Below are 19,839 nucleotides of genomic sequence, written 5' to 3' on the forward strand. Positions count from 1 at the left end.
GGAACGCATTGCCGCAATCGAGATCGCGGTCTTCACGAAAACGAAGCCTGGAGCCTAAGGACTCTGTTGGCCAGAACTGGAGTTTCACATGTGACGTATTACAGAATTATAACTTCACTACTAGAAATGTAGGAGCCAAGTAAAAAATGGGTCCCCGTGAATCGACCCGGGCCCAGTTGGGAGAGCTATTTGTCGAACTTATCTAACGAAAACCTACGCAGAGTATACAGCTTTTATAACGGGAGCATGCTTCAGTTCCTGCCGGAGAGGGGTCAGATGAGGAGATGCCATCATCCCGAAGAGATACCGAGTTCGGTAGTATTGACGAGTAGCTTTTGACACAGAGCGATGCTAATACTTGAAATTTACATGGGGGGCATGTGTTACTATGGATACTTGGCGAAAATGAAACAATGAACTCAGTTTGTTGTCTCGAATTCCTGAAGAGATTCATGGACCGTTGGCAGGGCAATCGAAGGCACGCAGACCCCATCGCGATATCTCAGTTACTTTCTGGATTGGGCAAAGAATAGCCAATGTTGACTTCAACTCGCTTATTCTCCCGAACTAAGTTCGTGTGGTTACGTGGCATTCGCTGCTCTCAAAAGGGCAAGTGAGCATAATACATGATCGATTTACACCGACAAGCCATAGATAGAGAAATTACATATGGGCATACGAGTGGTAGATATATGACTGTCTAGAAGCTGCAGGAGCACTAGGACAAGTGCGTAAAAAATGAGAGAAAATACCGCTAACATATATTAAATCATCATTCAAACTCAACTAGCCCAAATGTTATTCAGTCGTAGTTCGCCGGGTCCGCCTCTAAGAACCTAATATTTTTAAGTGCATTTTAAACCAATGCCCCTCTTCGTCCACGATGTAATTAAATTACTGAAAAAAAAAAGTGAACCGACAGGTGACGTTTATTCTGATAGATTGTGTCTTAAATGCACGAATATTAAATACATATTTGAGCAAGGGTGTTTCGAAACGTTAGGCGGCTACCCGTTTACGACGGATCTTCTAGTGAGCAGTGTAGTTACGGCAAAGTAGCTCTTTAGAAATGACAATTTCTTAGAACTGTGGAAAACATGAAATGAACCACGTCCCGTATATGACCACCACTGAGCTGCGGATGCCCTCAAAATGTCTGCCAATACATCTTAGCCTATCGAAAGTCGCGCTTCGCCTCCCCTCCGACACAGAAGTGAAGGTCAAATCAGGATCAGGTATGTTATAGAAGATCATAAAAATTAGAGTGCACGCACGTCAGATATCATCGTGCATGGCACTCACGCAGCATAAGCGAGCGCGTCGGAAAGCGCGCCCAAAGCCTGCACTGAAGACCTATTGTTGTAGCTACCGATAATGACCAGCCAGCGGTATATATCTATGGCTCAAGTTGTCACTATTGCTTTCCATATATTCAAATCATTATGTTCTCTCAATCAGCGCGTCGACAACGGTCCTGGATAAACAGGTACTAGCGAGGACTAGCACTTTTTGTCATTCGCTATCAACTATCGTTCATATCTGTGTTGAACGTGACAATATTTGACAAGATTACTACAGCTGTATCTCCATCCATCGGAATCCAATGTACGCTGGTGTAATTCGAAGGCTAGAGCGTATAGACGAAAAAACATCGGAAGCTACAAGTGCTATACAACTTACCGGGCGTACGCCAGCCACATAATTTTAATTTGACCAGTTGTCAACCACAGAGAAAAAAGAATCCATTTTCTGTAAAAAAAAACAATAATTTAGGTTTAAATTTACACTGTTAACGCCCGAAAGCACTTACATTCGAAAGCGACTGTACATCCCATAGTTGACTCTAGCACTCCTAGTACTATACATGTTCACCTTGATTTTGCCCCGTTCCCATATAGGTTATTTGTTAGACTATATATATCTATCCATTTTCCTTAGCTGATTTTCAGCTAGCTCTTCCTCCTATGCATTGCTTGTCCGAGTAAGGCCTAGAATGGACAATCTAGGCAAACCGAGCAGGAAAATGACTAGATTTAGGATATTCGGATTTTTGCGTGCGGATCAAGGCGACCCTCTAAATCAGACCTGGGCCACTAATTAATAGGCAAATATTTCACCACTAGATCGTAAAGTCTTGTCTGTTGAAAGTCAACTCAATTTCAACCAACAATGCAACAAAATAATGATGATAAGGATACTTCTTATTTTTGTTAAGGTTGGAATCTTTGTTGTCCCTTGCCTTTTTTTTATACTCGTACTATATAGCTTATTGATAGTCGACTTCAAACGCTGTAGCGATGGTTGGAGGTACAACAAAGATGCAGCAAATCTTTTACCTATCAAACGTATAGGAAAAGTCAATGTAGAATCGTGTTATGTTCTTTTTTAAATTTAATCATGATTGTTAATTGAACTTACAAGGCAATGACTTACGAGGTGAGAGGGTGGTAATGATGAGTGATGTTGGCCGTGCAGGGCACCCGAACCCATTAGGGAGGCCATGGGACTCATATGGCCACCAATTTGCGCCGGAACGGTGTTCGCTAGCCTGTGTTCCTTCTTCCATTTCATACGACGATTCTAAAATCCGATAAAGAAATAATAAAGAAGAGATTACTGCTAGGTATAACCTATTATGTATAACGGCAGAGAAGTGAACAGCACGATGATCTTAAATACGCTAAAAAAAAAATTATTTATTTTCAAGTTAACGGTCCATTGACATGTGGCATTGATGTCTGTTTTCAGGAGCACCAACACTCCCTTGCAACGGTGTTTATACTAAATAGATATATTTTCGCCTCCGTCTGATCCATTAACTCTACTATGACTGAAGGCCAAAGGTGCAGCGCGAACATATGTTTGTTTTCTCTACTACTAAGGGACAAGAGTAACATCTTTTGCAGTGATCACATTTGTTCGGAAGCTGCACTGCACGGAGTTTCAGTCGGACAACGGGTGAATACTCCTGACCATCGCAGGACAGCCGGCATGCTGTTTGCGGTGATGATGATTGGCTTCTAGGCGGGTACGGCCGCGTCGTCTATTAGCAGTTCCGATGACAGAGACGTTACGCTTTGCCCGAAACGGAAGAGCTAATGGCGTTAACAAAGCGAAGGTCGCTGTCGTTTAGCTAACTACAATACATGGCTATCACTTAGCCGATTAGCCAGTCAACACATTACACTTATCGATTAACACGAAACGGCGCTGGTGTGTCAGCGGCTGCAATCGTAGCAGACGACCGAACGGTTTTCCCCAAGTATCCGTAGCGTCACTGTTCGACAAATAGTGCGATAGGCGTTCAATACAGCAGAGACGCATGGTATACGCCAACACTGTGAAATTACACGGGCAACGTCGGCGACAATTGTCAGACGCACACCGCTAATGATTCCGATTGTCTCTTTGTTTTGTTCTGGAAAGAGGTGATAAGAATTATGGAAGCTCAACATGCGCGAAGATAATCATGTAACTAACACGTGTATGCTTACAGGTAGATGGCGTGTACTAGATGGGGTAAGAAGGAGCACGTGGAAAGAGTAAACGTTTGGGCCGAACATTTAGGTCTTGCTGCTAGATTCACGGACGGCAAATATGTAATGGATGAAACGCTTGAGCCATGGATCGTTACTGAGTATGCAAGTGACGAGGAGAATGTTGTGTTACCGTAACCGATGCTTGATTAACCTATCTACACGATATTAAAGGCTTAAATGAGCAGGTTTGCCCAGCTCCAAACGACCTCTCAGGGACTAGGCTGATTTTTGTCGGTCGGCAAAGTCGCCCCTTGGAAGAGTCTGCGCAAAAAATCGAGTCAATCAAGCAAATACTTTACTTTTACCCCCAAAAAAGGCGAAAGTCGTTTTTCACTATAGAGCGTAATATTAATTAGGCTGGCAGTAAATTGAAGCTGACAATTTCGTATTCATCTTCCACGTTTAAGAACGACGTCACCCTGCCGTTTACATCAACATCCTTTGCACTGCTAGATTATCAAACGTACAAATGCATGTTTCTATAAAAATTATACGGCGTTCACAAGCGTTACAGGATAAATCTATTCAACGTTTATTGCACGAAAAATTGTCTTCAGCCATCTTGCGAAATAAGCCGTTGTTAAAGGGTTAACCTAGTCGCTATTGGACGTTACCTCTGTTACGGTTTTAAGCAGTCTGTTACGTTTTCATAAATGGAGTCAGATATATTTAATAGCAAAGAAAGCACGGGGAGAAGCCCATCTACGTTGGACAACTCAAACTTTGTGGCCGTTGTTTGTGTTTGTCTGACCCAACTCAACGCCGTGAATTAATCGAATGTTTAGTGGATCGTTGAAGGTCCAACCGCGGAAGAGCTCTGCGTCTGCGTACCATAGAACTAATCAGATGATTACGTCCCCAGAAAAATTCTATCTTCAGGTTCCTACGAACATGCGTCAAATTGGATTTAAAGAACAGTTCCTGAATTTTAACAGCTATTATCTAGCAGGAAAATGGTGATTCTTATTTGATACAATGTAAATTACCTCATTCTATTTCACATGTACGAACAATTTCAAAGGACAGTTTCTTTCTTTTAAGTTACGGCTTGATGAAATTTCTTTTCCTTAGGGTGTTCTCCCATAGAGTTTGGGCCGCTTTTTCGTCAACCATTGATCATTTGAAGGAAAGATTAGTATTGAAAACTCATTTGTATCTCAAGCTCTAGCATATTAACACTAAGAAGTAATTTTTATTACTAAGAAGTAAGATTTAATAAAAAATCGGTAATTTTGCTTAAATAACTCATAATGCAATATGAACCATCGTAGTTTATATTACCTGACTATGCAAATGTTTTTCCAAAAGGCCAGTTTCTTTCTTCTATTGGGGGGACATAGTACTAGTCTAGTCCTATTTAAAAAATCTTTATGACGATGGGGTGCATTTGCTCATTCCTGTCGTTTTAAGGCGGTTGTTTTCTTGTAGAAATCCCATATTTTTTACGCATGTCTATGAGAGAGTTATAAATAATGAAATCAGCATTAGTAAGAGTTGGTAGGACATTTTTCGAAAGGTTTTTCTCTTGTAAAAAAAAATGGCAAGCCAATGTACTTCGCTAGATCTCGACGATTTGAGTGAAAATGTCGAAGAAAAGCAGACAATCGAACGTAGCATCTATTTTACCCATACGTAAGCCAAGCGGAAATCTACTTAATCTGACAATATTTCTAAATAACGACAATGAATTTATAACTTTAAGAAAATGCTCAACGCAGCGACTAGCAAAAATCGGCCGAAATCAATCGATTTCTATTCATTCTTTAGAGACTGGCTGACGGCGGACCCTATTCACTTAGCCAACACACAAAAAAGCCCGTAATCAAATTGTTCAACTGTACCAAAAGCTAACGTATAACGTAACGTTAAGACAAATGTTAATTTCTTGGAGCCCCTGGCAAATGTATTGGAACAGGTTGATGTATAAATAACGGCAAAAGGCTCTCGGGCTGGGTGAGACAGGGTAAACGCAACGATGATATAGTTAATGTGAGTTCTAGCTATGGTCTTCATTAGTCTAGATACAGAGCTAGATTAAATCAATTCACTAACTGGAAAACAAGTACGGCGGAAGCCTGTAGGTACGTCAAGCAGATCGTAGTACTTTTCTACCATAGCTTTCAAAAATGCGGCAAGATTTCGCCTCATACAGCACCAACTTAACTGCAACAATGTTGTTACAGAACAGAATTCGTCGGTAGCGGTAGTGGCAGAAATGGGCAGCAATGGCTGGCAATAAGGAACAACGAGGTCTGAAACGGAAGTACTCTATAGGGGCTCGATTAGGGAAAACTGCGGTCATTTAAGAGATGTTCTGGAATATATGTGTAGTCGCTGATGGACCACCAACGGTTAGAATCAACAGTACTCATGCTGCTGTGAGTCGTATCGGAACTTAGCTTGTTTTTTTTATGCGTAGCATTGCTGTTATAGCGCGTTTGGCTAGATGAGCAGAAAAACATTTTCTGCATATTACTTCTATCTTAGCCAAACCGAATTCAAAGCAATGGTCGACGATACTTCAGCTGCGCTCTGGACTCTCTAGAGCTTGACGCCATCATGAAGACGACTACAATTATTGTTGTTACTCAGGCAGAGTATGCCCGCTTTTCCTATTGTGTCAACTTAAATGAAATCGGTAGGAACTGTGAACAGTACTTTAACATTTACTGGTAATTGCATGACATATAAATGTCGTCTAGCAAAATAGGGGTATATGTAGCTTAAATTGGTACAGGGCAAAGCGAGACTCGATGCAGGGGGTAAACGTAACACATACCTATTGCCATTGTTGCTACTTGCTGATTTTGTTAGGTTTTGTATTGATCTCACCCTCCTGCTCCTAAGATGAAGCTCCCAGTTTAAGTTGGTATTACAGTTCCATTACCTTTTTTCCCTTCGGCAACTAAAGATGAGCATAGCTGTGCCGGTGGGATTGCCACGCTACTTTTAACCGTTCAGCAAACAGCCGACATCGCCACTTACTTCGGCGGAAAATTCGTTTGTTACCATCGCCATTCGTTGCTACCTGCACAGCATTGGAGACGGCTGTCATGGCATATCACACAGACGCTCAGCTTGACATACCCAGTCTGGCGAGCTAACTATGCCTAGCGTTCCATCGGTCGCAGCATCAGTTCTCTGGCAACGACGGCAACACTAAAGAGAGCGGCCTGCCAAATGAAGCCCCGCCCCACAAGCGGGCTAACCATCCAACCAAGTGCACATACACATAATATATATATATATATATGTAACTGAATGTAAATAGATGCATCCATGTATATATATATATGTTAGCACTCGCAGACATACATACGTATATGCACACGCAGACATATATATATATATATATATATGCGTGAACGAGAAAGTCGCAGCAGAGCAGTAAGAGCGTAACGCTATGCATTATACAATTGCTCAAACAGCGGGATTACTGTTCTTATGTGTAAGGTTTAAGTCTGAGTCCAAATCCTGAACATGATGCTTGTGTGTTCTACGACGTAGTGGTAATGGTAGGTGTCTGTGTTGAGTCGCTTCGTTTGACACGAGGACGCGTTCGAGCTGAACGCCTGTTTCAGTCAGTCGCCCAGTCACAAGGTGCACACAAATCGGCCAGCCAGCATCTTCGTCACTAAATCACTTTTAGAACGACGGCCGCAGCAGCCTATCGATAGACTAAGTGTATGTCATGCAAGTGGGGGAGAAAAAGGCCCTATAACGGTTAGACGGCTGTCCTATTCAGTGCCTACCACACTTGCCACTGTGCTATAGCCATTCTCAGATACATATATATGTGTGTGTAGCCTTCAAACATATATACAGGGTGTTTGACAGGGTACAACCCGACAGGAACTTAATCAAAGCTTAACGATTTCGAAGACATTTTTCTCCGCTACTTTTTATCGTATTCGTGTTTTTGATAGTGATGTTTTTTTCTTTGAAACGTAAATGAAAAACGAACAACTCTATGTGAACAGTGTTTTTTTTTCTGTTTTTTTATTAGAGTAACAGTAAAACTGGCGAACTTTAAAGTTAAACTCTTAGTTTAGCTACCAGCCTCGACATAACGATGCGGTTACCTATGAAACGATTATGCTGATATAACTCATACAAGTTTCAACCAACTTCAGTCACAACCGTTTGTATCAGTCGAAGTTAGTGTTTCTGTAGCAATAGAACAAATTAAATATAGAATCACTATTATTTTTTTTTAAATATAGGGCAATATGCGTGCACAAACTGAAATCAAGACGGATGCTGTTTGTAGGGACTGTGCGTCATTGTTGGCCACCGTGAAATTGGACCAGAAAGAAGAAGATTATAAATTGCAATCGTTAGCAAAAAACTTAACAAAATGATAAAATGAAGTAGGAGAAAGAAATAGCAAGTACTCTAAACATCTCAAAGAAATGTCCCATACTGGCTGACAGTTTGCCTATTGGGAAATGGCTGACTTTGCTCACTTAAGGCTAAACATATATTTAAATAAACCTTTCTAATAACAAATATTTTAGCTCTGATCAAACAACTAAAGTGGTCGCAATTTTGGTATCAAATAATAATCATCAGTAAGAGGTCAATACACCGGTGAAGCACAACGAAAACGTTAGAATGCAGAACGTAACTGGGCTCCGAAGAACGCTAAGGCTTTTTCGTCAGCCGGAAAGGTAATGATGATCATTCGGCCAGAAGAAACGGTCACAGTTGATTTCTATCCTACCAAGACAACGTACAATCTCCTACTTCAGTGGGAAATTACCAATCCGAGTCGAAATGATTGACCTGTTCATTCATCATAAACCTCCCCGATTTTTTTCCTTATCTCCTTGGATCATGGCTTCACACGGACGACAGAGATTTTTACTTACTGAGGACGTTATTGCATTAGCTAACGCTGGACCAAGACACCGCCTACTATTTGGACGATTAAAACGACTCGAGTATGGTTGTGGACGGTCTTACTCAATCTAGTGTCCTCGTAAATATAAATATGATTTACGAGGGAGCTAGGTTTGACAACAAAGGACTGCTTCCCGTATCAGACTAGAGACATGTCAAACTGCACACATATGTGTGTGTATATATGCATGTATATCTATACATTGTGCAGATGAAATGTCAGTGTACGGAGGACTACATATGTCTGCTATTGTGTCGACTATGAGGTAGCGTACAGCCATGACGCGTGGGTACAAAGCTTATATATAGATGTGTATATATATATATATATATATATGCATCTACCGTGTCGAGTTCAGGCCACTTAAATTTACCTTGACTACGTTACGAAAAAAATATATATTTTCATTTATCCTTTTTATTTCTTCCCTCCTCAGACCCTGTTAGTGTTATCGTGTACTTAAATACGACCATTATTTCTCATCAAGTCCGTGTGTAGATTTAACATTCATTCATTGTATATGTGCACGGTCCTAACAATCTCAGCTATTTATATAATTATTACTGACTAATTAGGACCAGAAGTAGGTTTCAGACTTCTCAGTTATGTTCTTCCAATAGCACCTCACCAGTTGACCATTGTCGCCTATAAGACGCAACTGTGTTTAGTTTTGTTCATTGCAACGGTATATAGAAGAGCACATGAAATATAAGGGTAGTTATCTTGTTCACAAACTGGCCTTTTAAAGAATAGCTTTGTGTCCATGGCCTAGTCGTAAAAACCTTGTCTCCTCAAAGTTTTTGTTTAAGTGCTAATAGCTATCCTTTGACCTTATAATACCACCGCCGTCATTTCCAGGACACGACTCTCCGAAAACACAGTCTAGTTATAGGCAGCAGGTCCCTGTGCGTACTCATCTACTATTGGGATTAAGTCAGATAGTGGTTTTTTGCAGCAATCACGTGCCATTAAACTTCGTCTCGGTTTCTTGCTCGTCGCTCGTTCATATAACGATGGGTACGGCAGACAACTTTTGATCGACTAGAATTCGGTTTCTTTTTCTCCATATTTTTCTCTCCTCTTTGCTCAAGTGCTTTACCAAAGTTCATTTTCATCATTACATTTGCCATCTATTTATCACCGAGAGGAAAAAGATCAACGTTGATCAGTAACAAGATGGCCAGCTAAGTAAAAACAGTTCTTCTAGAAGAAGTAGTGAATATACCTCGGCTATATAAACTAATTAAGTTGACAAATTGATTCGAGTTCAAGATAGATTTGGTAAACGTTTGAATATGAATTCACCGAATGAGCTAGCTACACGGTAGTCCTAAGTACCGTGGCATGGCAGATATGAAATGTATGACCCCCTTCTAAATTAGGCTCAACGTCGTCATAAACTAAGACGATGTTATTTGCTTTTATAATTAGGTAGTGCACGTGATTCGTGCAATGTTTAGTATTTTCTAATGGCCTGGAAAGAGGCACGCCTTGTATCGTGGAAACATATTAAGACATGTCGTAATTATTTCTCTCTCGTTCGGTGTGACGCATCTACATGATATGTAAACAGTTTATGTATAAAGGTTTCTAATTTGAAGTTTCCCGCGCTTCTTTTATAGCCTCTGGGATAGCGGATTTTTTTAATTGGTGAAAGTGATAATATTTATAACAAGAAAAACACACAGTTATCGGATACCGTACCGATATTTTCAGGAGAACATTTTATTATTGTATTCGAAGGTATCTTCATCGTCCCTTTGTATTACTACTAGCCTACGTTGTTAGTGTGCATTTTTTGCAACAAGGTGTGCAATCGTTCCCATCAATGCGCAGTGTTGCTGCTCAATGTCCAACTTGTTGTAGATGCATATTCTGTCAACACGAAGCATTTTTTCTTTTATAATAGAGCTACAGAGAGCGGAAATTTACGGATGACATTAAGCAACGGCACCTAACAGATAATGGCTAAGAGAAAATTCGTTTTGTGCTGATGCCTCTTGTGGTACGTTTATTCATAGAAAGCAAACGCCGATGGTAATTTGCGATTTGCATGAGATCTTCACGAAGATGTACATTGTTGGTCAAAAAAGCGGTAAAATCTCAAACGTGTACGACGATGCACGCCAAAACGCTCTTCTTCGGCTGTCCGGTTAGTTAAGACTAATTCCAAAAATAGTTGAATTTCGAAATTCTCATGCTACATAGACGGCTCCTTCCTCCGAGCTGCACCGCAGGGAGGAACGTTATCTTGTTTCGACTTAGTAAATCTAATTGTTGTCACTGAGGGTTCAAAAAAAAAGGATTAAAAAAAGTTCACGCCAGTTTAATGATGAGAAGTATTCTTTTTAATATTAAATAGTTAAGATGCAAGTTAAATCGCGCAGTGATTACACGATCGGTGCCTACCATCCGGAAAGTTCAAATTTAGACAAAACTATTTAGAAGTGCCTTTTTCTCACAACTTATAACTATAACAATGAGAGTAGACGTTCACATTCAGCCAGCAAGGTGTGTATGTAAAAGTTCGATTTATCAGAATTTCATATGTAATAAGTAGGCCCACTCAAAAATTGTAAATCGATTTCGGTAACGGTCGTTCAGCTTTGCCTTTCAATTAATCGTTAGCTGGACTTTTGACGCTTAAAGCTTAATAATATAAATCATGTTTAATCAATCTTTGGCAATCTTTATATATCCATTTTCACTGGCGTGCCACTCGAACTCATTTTTTGTTGCCCATCTGAGAAACAAAGTGTTACTTTTTACGCAGGTTAGTCTTTTTTTTTTCTGTCTATATTGGCGACTAGGCCTTTTTCAAAAGCATTCGTGTGATATCCTACACATACTGTATGAATAGCATATGCGTCGATGCTAACAACTATCACAGCGTTTCTAGAATGTTTTGCTTCCTTTATATACTATGCCTTAACCGCTAGAACTTTGGTCGCGATGGGGATGGGCTATATATGTATATATATATATATCGGTCTGTGTATGTATGTCCATTGCATTCTGCTATCAGTTGTTGGCGCGGAGCAGGCTGCATCGAGCGATACAGATCCACTGTTGGTTCTCGTTGGGAATGGCTGAGGGAAAAAATAAGATTCGCCGGGCCAACAGGGATTGGGAATTAAGAGCTTGACGGGAGTTCCTTAGTTTATTGCAATTCCCGTTAACTGCCCTCTGTATGATCAGGCTGTTATTTGCTACGCGGCTTTGCCTGTTTCTGTTAGTTGTGCCTCGCTTCTCAAGCTAGTAGGCGGCCTCGCTGCCAACCACCCCACCCTCTTTAAAACCGGCTTTGGGGGCGGAGCCACTCGAACAAGACGAAGCCGCTGAAATGCGCCGTTCAGGGGGTGATTCACGTCGTCGAACGAACCGGGCGACGACGACGACGACGAACAGGCGAAAATCAAGGGGAAACGAACCAACGCCAAACGTCTAAAAGTGAGTAAGGGCGCAAGGGTGAGGAGGAGAGGTCGGGTGGCACCGCTGTGGCAGTAATAGTGGTGCTGGCGGCGGTGGGGTAGCCAAGATGGAAAGGGTCGAGATCTGTTGGCTCTCGGTTTAGACTCGAACCGTTCTTTTGAGGCCATCAAGCTCCGACACGAACTCTGTTTTGCCACCACTCTGGTGGCACGACCGAACCAAATCATCCGTGGCTCTTCTATGTTTGTGTGAACAAAGGCAAATGCTGAATGACAAACAAGCAAAGCAGAACAACTATACGTATGACGACCAGCGTAATGGGTGGAGGAGGGAGAAAGGACACCACTACGTCAAAATCGTTAGCAGAAGGCAGTTGGTCGTTCTGACCATTTGAGGTGCTTCGATTATCGGTCTTTTGATCGTTTTCCTTCTTGGTGCTTGGTTTTTCCAACGTTTTTGCTTGACCTTCGGTCAGACACGTCACTAGTGAGTCTGCTGGCAAGCCAAATGCATGACCCACATTAGAAGTAGTACATGGTCACGTGCCCTATGTGGGAAAAAGGGTGAAAGCTGGAAGTTAACGATACGAATGAAACGCAAAGTTTAAAAAAATAACGAAGACCGCGCCCACCATAGCAGCGATTAGCCTGCAATGTTGGCGTTGATGAACTAATGGCACCAACATTAATAGCAGCGGTGCTGTTCGTTGGCAGCAGCAAAGCAGCATCAGCGAGGTTCGGCGACACCGATAGCCTTTTTGTCCAACGCGGGCCTTGTCGGTGTCGTCGCTACTCTCGCTGCCGCCACCGCAGTAGCAGCGGTAGCAGCCAAGAACTGTGAGTGACAGGCCAAGAGGACAGCGGTGGAAAGAGACGGCGAAAATGGGGAACGAAGACCCGCTTTCTTTTTTCCAGCCTCCCGTTAACGGCGCTCCCTCACTTCATGGGCTTCCCTCGAAAGCCACGACGATGAGCAAAAACGGGAGGAACAGAACGACGATCAGCAGCAGAACCGCCGCAGCCGCAAGCAGCACGAGTTATATGTGGCTGCCATCGTCAGAGATTTTCCCCTGGATCAGCTGCCTCCTCTGACTGGCGACTGGTTGGCGGTGCCACCACAAGCGGCTGAGCGAGCAGCGCAGGGGCCGCCTGCAGGCACACGACGCCGTCGTCAAACAGAAAACGACGGGCCATTCCTGCTGTCGGCCCCTCCCCGAGACCATCGTGGGCCCAAGGCCATTAAGGGATAGATGTCCCGTGCCACCGACTAAAAATCCAGTCGCTCAACCAAAACTCAGCATTCCCTCGTGAGACTTGCCCCATTCGTCTTATAACTTCGTCCGAAATGCCTGTCGTTTTGTCCAGCGGCGTCCCAAGCTTTTTCCTACGGTACTACCATAAATGCCTACTATGCTGTATTAAAGTGAGTGCTACCGTTGTTCTGGGTGCCAGCCTGTCTCACAATCGATGCACCCTAGAAAAGGTGTAACTTACGCCAAACACCTTAGTAGGAAATTATACAGAAGCATAGTTAAGACACGGGGGAGATTTTGTATTACAGAATATGTCCTACGGAAATCAGCAACGTCAGTCCGAAGCGACTAAGTGAGGCAAACGTGAAACGGAAAGATTCCTTGCACGAGATGCGCCTCTCGCTATGGAAGATCCGCCCCTTTGGTTGCTGTTACTTGCGATCTTGCGACTAGGGAAGTAGCAGTGGATTGTTAAGTTAGTGGTGCATGGCACAAAGGCCTCAGATCTTTCTGAGGTTTCTGAATTTAAGGGTTGGATGTACCAAAGAGTAGTCGTTCTCTTTAGGGAAGAATAAGTGGGTACGGAGGAGACTCTGTCGCTTCTTACAGGCTTTACCGGTTTCAGAAGGTTTGTGTGTACCTCTACCAATAACAGACGGGATCGCTTCCGATGAAGAAGAGAGCGCACGGTAGACTTTGGAGGTTTAGAGGTTTGTTATGTCTCTTTTACCCATCAACTTCCAAGCCGCTGCGAATGAACCCCCTGTCAACACGACAATGACAAAGGGAAAGCAGCGTGGAGACCTTGGGGTAACAGTTATGCACCGCTGTGGCTCTCCTTCCGTTCGTGCCACAAACTGTCTGCACTAGGTCTGCTACCACTGTCAATGCCTCAATTTACTACCTAAGCTGCTTGAAGAAGGAGCAGCAAAGGAAGCAGTAACCGTTGTCGAGGCGACAGCGGTCACCCGGCTGCGGCTGTCCTGTTCCATCCGGACCCATTGGGGAAAACAACCGGAAACGTTCACAGCGGAAGTCTCCTCGATTGGCTTCTACAATGTATTGTGCCACAGAGGTCTTCACAGCCGACATCAATGCCACAACCACTGCAAGCCTCCGCCATCAACGCGATAGGCTGCTACGGTAGGCCGAGAAATCTGGCTCCGCAAATCAGCTAGCTCGGGATCGAACGATGCCCCCCCTCTCTGTAAGCGGTAGCGGCGGTAGCCACAACAACATTATTATTGCTTGTTTCAGCCTCCCATATTTTCCAGTACTGATTACCCACAGTAGCGCATTAATCCGTGTCTTATCTTTGAATCAGCAAGCAAGGCAGGCAAGGGTTTGAGTATGGTTGGAGAGTCCTCTAGCCCGCACAGAGATCTCTAAGCAAAAAGTCAAGACACTACCCCGTACCGTAATAAAATCGATTTTATTAGAGGCGTGTAAGCATCATCATCACAAGCTATCCTTCCGCCAGATCATTCGTGTTTTTCGTTAACGATTCCATTGCTGGCCTTTAGCAAGGCAATGACAACAAGAACAACAAAACCTGGTAGTAAAGCACTAAACCTGGTAGGTAGCAGCATGTATTTGAGCTGCTTTACTGGCCCTTTCGTTGATCCTCTCTGTTTTTTTGTCGTCGCCAATATGGTACGACAACTACAGACACTTTTCACAATTGGAAATGATAAAAGGTAAACGGTCGCCAGAATGGCAAACTAATGGGACGACTCCTATGGGACCTTATGGAATAACTTAATAAAGGAGAGCTTTATGTCACAGGCAGTCATCCATACTTACGTTAAGCAAGCAGAAACGATGATGTGCAACGATGCGGCAATGGACGTGCAGCCAGCGATGATCTAGATTCGTACATGCGTAACATCAATACAACACAGAAACGATGCCAGCGGTAGCCAGCAAATCAGTGAATATCAATGCTACCTCAGCGAGAGTTAAAGCGGTTGAAAGAACTTCGCCTGATAAGGCCTGCTACAGATGTAAACCTCTTGACAAAATTCGTATAGAGAAAGAAATAACTATGTCACGCTGAACAGTTGTCAAAGCATTGCAACGGCCAGCTAAAAACGCAAAAATGTGTTTCTTAACTAAAATGACCTAACTTTTTGCGTCCTACGGATTGAATCAGTACTCTTTTAACGTGAGCATCATAAACTATTTTCTATGGCAACAGCAACTATATTTCGCCATCGTGTCAACCTTCATACAGTTCCGTTCGTCGAACTTTGGAACGGAAGTCAACAGTGAACGAGAAAGACAAACAGTTAAGGGCAAGCCTGTACATAATAAGGGGTAATCATACAATGCTTCCAAGACACACACAGGGGCAATGCTTGACATCTGTAACGAAAACAGACAGCACGAACGAATGGTTGACCAACCGAAACGGTAGATGGGTTGATGACGTTTGTGACTCTTGTGAAAACGAGAGGAAGAGTATAGACGTCTACGTACATTCGCTGTTCGCCAACGAAGACGACTACTCCTGCAGCAACTGATAGAAATAGCAGCGGTTGCTGAGTGAGCACGCAGCAACAACAGCGGCTACAGAGGCTCCTAAATGCACTGCACGCGTTGCTGTGGCGCTGGGTGGCTTCTAGCGATAACGCAGACGGTGGCGTTAGCGCGAGCTCTCCAAAAGGTCGCAGTGCTAAGTTGCCTTCAGCCGAGTCACTTTATGGGGGCTACTGGGAGAGAATGCTATCTCACGCATGGTCGCCGCACCCTGACTGAGTGCAGCAAGTAAGTGAAAGCAGAGCTTGGAACAGCCTGTTTAGAGACTGCTCATTCTAACCCCCAACATGAGCCCTTTCACTGTTCGGCTCTAGTCGGTCTTTGATGGGAGAGCGGGTCCTAGATCCTGCGCGCCTCCAACTGCTCTCCACTTTCCGCACGCCTGTAACTTGCGTCTCGTCAACATTTTCATTTTGCCATTTACTCCCCTGGGGGTGAACGGTAACTGGTAAGTTTGAAGGGGGTCGAACACTAGACCCCAGAAAACTAAACAGACACCGGATGCAGTTGTGCCGCTGTTAGTGAGGAAGACAAAGCTACAACGACGATAGCCTGCTGAATTGCTGACTACGGGAAAATGTCGACTTAACATAGATAATGTTGTAGGGTACCATGTCATCTACAACAAAGGAGTAGAATGTAAACGTTAGAAATTTCGAGCTTCTATGTAATTTGGTTCTACGACGCGTTTCTGTTTAACGTAGTGAATCAGATCTCACCCCCCGGATTATCACTTGGGAATGCGTTACATATTAGGGGTAATGTTCTTTGAGCACATAAGCTTTTACCAGACATACGAACGGAGCAAGTTCGATGTTGTCAAGCACATTTGGTCGGCATAACCCGATTAGTTCTTCATCAGAATTCATTCATTCCTATATGTTTAGGTAAATGGCCAAACTACTCTCGAGAGGCCGAAGGAGGAAGCTTGTTTCTCTTTCGTTGTTATATCGTTTTTATTTGTCCCCATTTTTCTATTGTGACAGGAACAATATCTTACTGCTAAATCCGACTTTTCACACGACGCAGGAACCATTATCATACGATCCTCTGTGTAAAACGATAATAATAACGTTTTATTACAAAACATAATGCTTATAAAACTAGTTCATAGATATATTACCGATGTAAGATGTGCACATTGTTTATACTTCACATCGATACTTTAAAAGTGCTAAATTTATTAACAATATACATATATAGTATTACATCTATATTGCACATAGTTTGCGTACTATACACGAGCTTACCCTGCTGGTATTTTATTTGTAGACTGTCTTCAAAATATAGACAAGTTACCTTGATATATCCGCGTGTTGAGTTTGTCTTTGCCCTCTTAGCGAAAATTGCCCCATATCTATATATATATATATATATATATAGCCGTTAATAGTTTTGCTTTGCCAACTTGCAACGCAAAGTACAATGTCGCCGCAATTAAATACAATTATTATAGGTAAATATTTTTTTTTGTTTGAACAGAAAGACGGTGCTAGCTTGAACTCTACACACTGGGATACTATAGAGTACAATTATCAAATAACTTGTCACTTTCGCCAAAACTTTTGTTGTCCTATTTTCAACTGCGTCGGATTTTTTTTGCCTAATCCGACATTAGCACTGTTAATGTGGATGAAAATTAGGTAGTGTATAAAAGCTAAGTCCATCCACTCATTTACTCTTTAGTCATAATTAATAATAATAATGATTCGTTACTCCAATCTTCACTGCTCTCCCACCGGGTCTGGGAGGAGAACGTTCTTCTCTAGATGCGAGCTTCTCTTGTGTCAGGGGATCAGTGCGGAAGATCCCCTGACTGTTGTAACTGGAGGCTACGTGGCACAAACCGTGCCAATCAAGTTTATACAATTACTAGTTCCTATTCGCCTGTCCCGGTCCAGCTGTTGACAGGTGCATAACGGTGGAAATGCTGCTAGCCCATTTGTGTGCAGCATAACGGTGTATCTACTTAAACAACTTACATACGATTTCTTTATTTAGCCATAGTAGAATAGTACGCAACAAAACCAATCATAGTGCATCATCCTGGGCGTCATTTTCCCATTCTATGATTGCAAGAATATAAAATAACCGCTGTTAAATTATAGCCAAGAAACAAATCTATACGCAACTTATAGATTCTCATACAATACGTGCATCTGTAATTTGGAAAAGGTATCATGATGGAATTCCAAATCGCTCCTTGCTACGTCTCAGTATGGCCAACAACTAAGTTATTGTCTCGTTGCGCCATCTGAGCGCAGCTGAACGGAGATAGATTCCTACAGAAAACATATGTTCGATAAATCACGTAACTTTACAAAAGAAAAATATCACAGATCCTGCTTCGTTCCATACGACTCTTCATAGCTACCTCACGGCTTTGGAAGTAAAGGGAAGTCTTCGTCTGCATTAGCATGCAATTGTAGCTAATAGGAAGAATATACAAAAACTGGAAAAAAGTTTTTCAGCCGTCATTACGAAACGTTTTGCCAACGGGGGCATCTATGGTAATCGTCAACTCTAAAAGCTGGAACGAGAACGATGATTGTTTCGAGGGATAAATTGTGCAACGAATACTTGTCTTGCTTGAGAAAAGTGTTACACCTAGTTACTATTGTTAAGCTCTCCATGAGCACCAGAGTGATACTAGCTAAACATTCTTACGTTACCTATATCTGAAACGGAGTGTGACGACCCGCTGAATGAAAGCATATCAATAAGCCGGAAAAGAACCAAATAGGACCCGCGGCTAAACTAGAATCGGTCCTATTGTCAGTTCCTACTGTTAGTATTTAGCTTAAATATTTTTCAGTAGGTACTTATAGGACGCAAAGAAGAGCTTGCGTCATGACAGTTTCAAATCGGTGGATCGTAGTAGGTTACATAGAGCACTAGTCGCGCTTGAAGATTGTCCAACTTCAAGGTTCATGGATTATCCAAACTTTTACTCAGGGCAAGCTTCAGTTATGGGAAGTAATAAATAAGTATTTCGAATTTTATGTCTAGAACTGCGTTAGCGTTACATCAGACGGAGGGTGACATTTTTATAACAGAATGAAATATTTTTGCGGAACTTGTAACAGTATCAGTGGTCTAGTTAAGTGATATAATAAACACGAATAATGGAGAACGTTAACCAGTACGCGTGTTTGGTGCCCCGTACACGTACCGTGTATTCTTGAAGATATCGTGTATTTTCAATTAAACTTTAATTCTAGTTATTAGGCCGATTGATTCATTTATTTCGGCATTGCTCCGCATGTCTGTTTGAATATGACAGTTGGGAACTACTTTACCAGTCTAACGAGACAACCTGCCACCCTGTGAAGTTTTTTTTTGTTTTTTCATAAATACTAATGAACGTTTTCGTTTGCAAAATGAACGCTGAATTTGATACAGCTCTTATAGCACTAAACCCTTCATGGTAGTAGGCTTCATTGCCCGCAAGTTCCAGGACCTGTAATTAGAATCTAGCGTGTGGGACGAGCCGATAGCTTAACTCTAATTCTCGAATTCTGCTATGGTGTTTGATTGAATCTAACAAATATTGTATATACATTGCCCTGGAATTAAACCTGTTTTCAACGCTTCGCTAGCCCGTTAGCGTTTACTTAATGAAAAGGCTGAATTCTAGCTCTACTCAGATAATCCCTAACGTTTAGATAATTTATGTACTTTATTATTTGAAGTTATTTACTTGCAATAAATTGGTTCAAATTCGCAACACAGAAAGTAGCAGGTGGCTTTTCAAACGTCGTAGTTTTTCCAATCACGTAGTCACGCAGTTCCCGAAGTAATATCAACCAAGACACAAAGTAAGTGTAGGTAAGTTGTATTTTATTCAAAAGGTAACTTGATAGGACGTACTTTGAAAAAAAAAAGAATGGAATATTGGCTTTTAAAAAATAGTCTCGTTTAGTGGGCTCTACCTATCATCTTTTTAAAAGATTGATCTTCTATTTGTAGGATCCTACTGCAATAGCTAGATACAATATTATTTATATTTATTCTTGTAAGTTCCTTTTGATGTCTGTTTTTGTCATGTTATCCATTCGGGTTATCATGCGGCACGCCACTGTACTACAGCGAAACGCACGTCGTACTAAGTCCTACCTTATAGGGCTGTCAACAGTATCTCCGTGCCTTGATTGGCAACATCAGAGCTAGTCTCG

At 42.2% G+C, this 19,839-nt stretch overlaps 1 protein-coding gene across 5 annotated transcripts in view; it reads right to left on the reverse strand.

Annotated features, from left to right (window-relative positions):
• LOC111271456 (uncharacterized) overlaps nucleotides 1-19,839 on the reverse strand; it is an 81,502-nt gene that overhangs the window by 16,886 nt on the left and 44,777 nt on the right. For 2 of the 5 annotated variants that reach the window (XM_022852258.2, XM_022852257.2), the window contains exon 4: nucleotides 2,419-2,580. In XM_022852258.2, the coding sequence (XP_022707993.1) occupies nucleotides 2,419-2,580 (162 nt within the window). Of the gene's footprint in view, nucleotides 1-1,680; nucleotides 1,750-2,418; nucleotides 2,581-19,839 lie in introns of all 5 variants that reach the window. The other 3 variants (XM_022852261.2, XM_022852260.2, XM_022852259.2) reach the window with 3 other exon arrangements.

Source organism: Varroa jacobsoni, unplaced genomic scaffold (assembly GCF_002532875.2).
Source record: "Varroa jacobsoni isolate VJ856 unplaced genomic scaffold, vjacob_1.0 contig00636, whole genome shotgun sequence".
Lineage (NCBI taxonomy): Eukaryota > Metazoa > Arthropoda > Arachnida > Mesostigmata > Varroidae > Varroa > Varroa jacobsoni.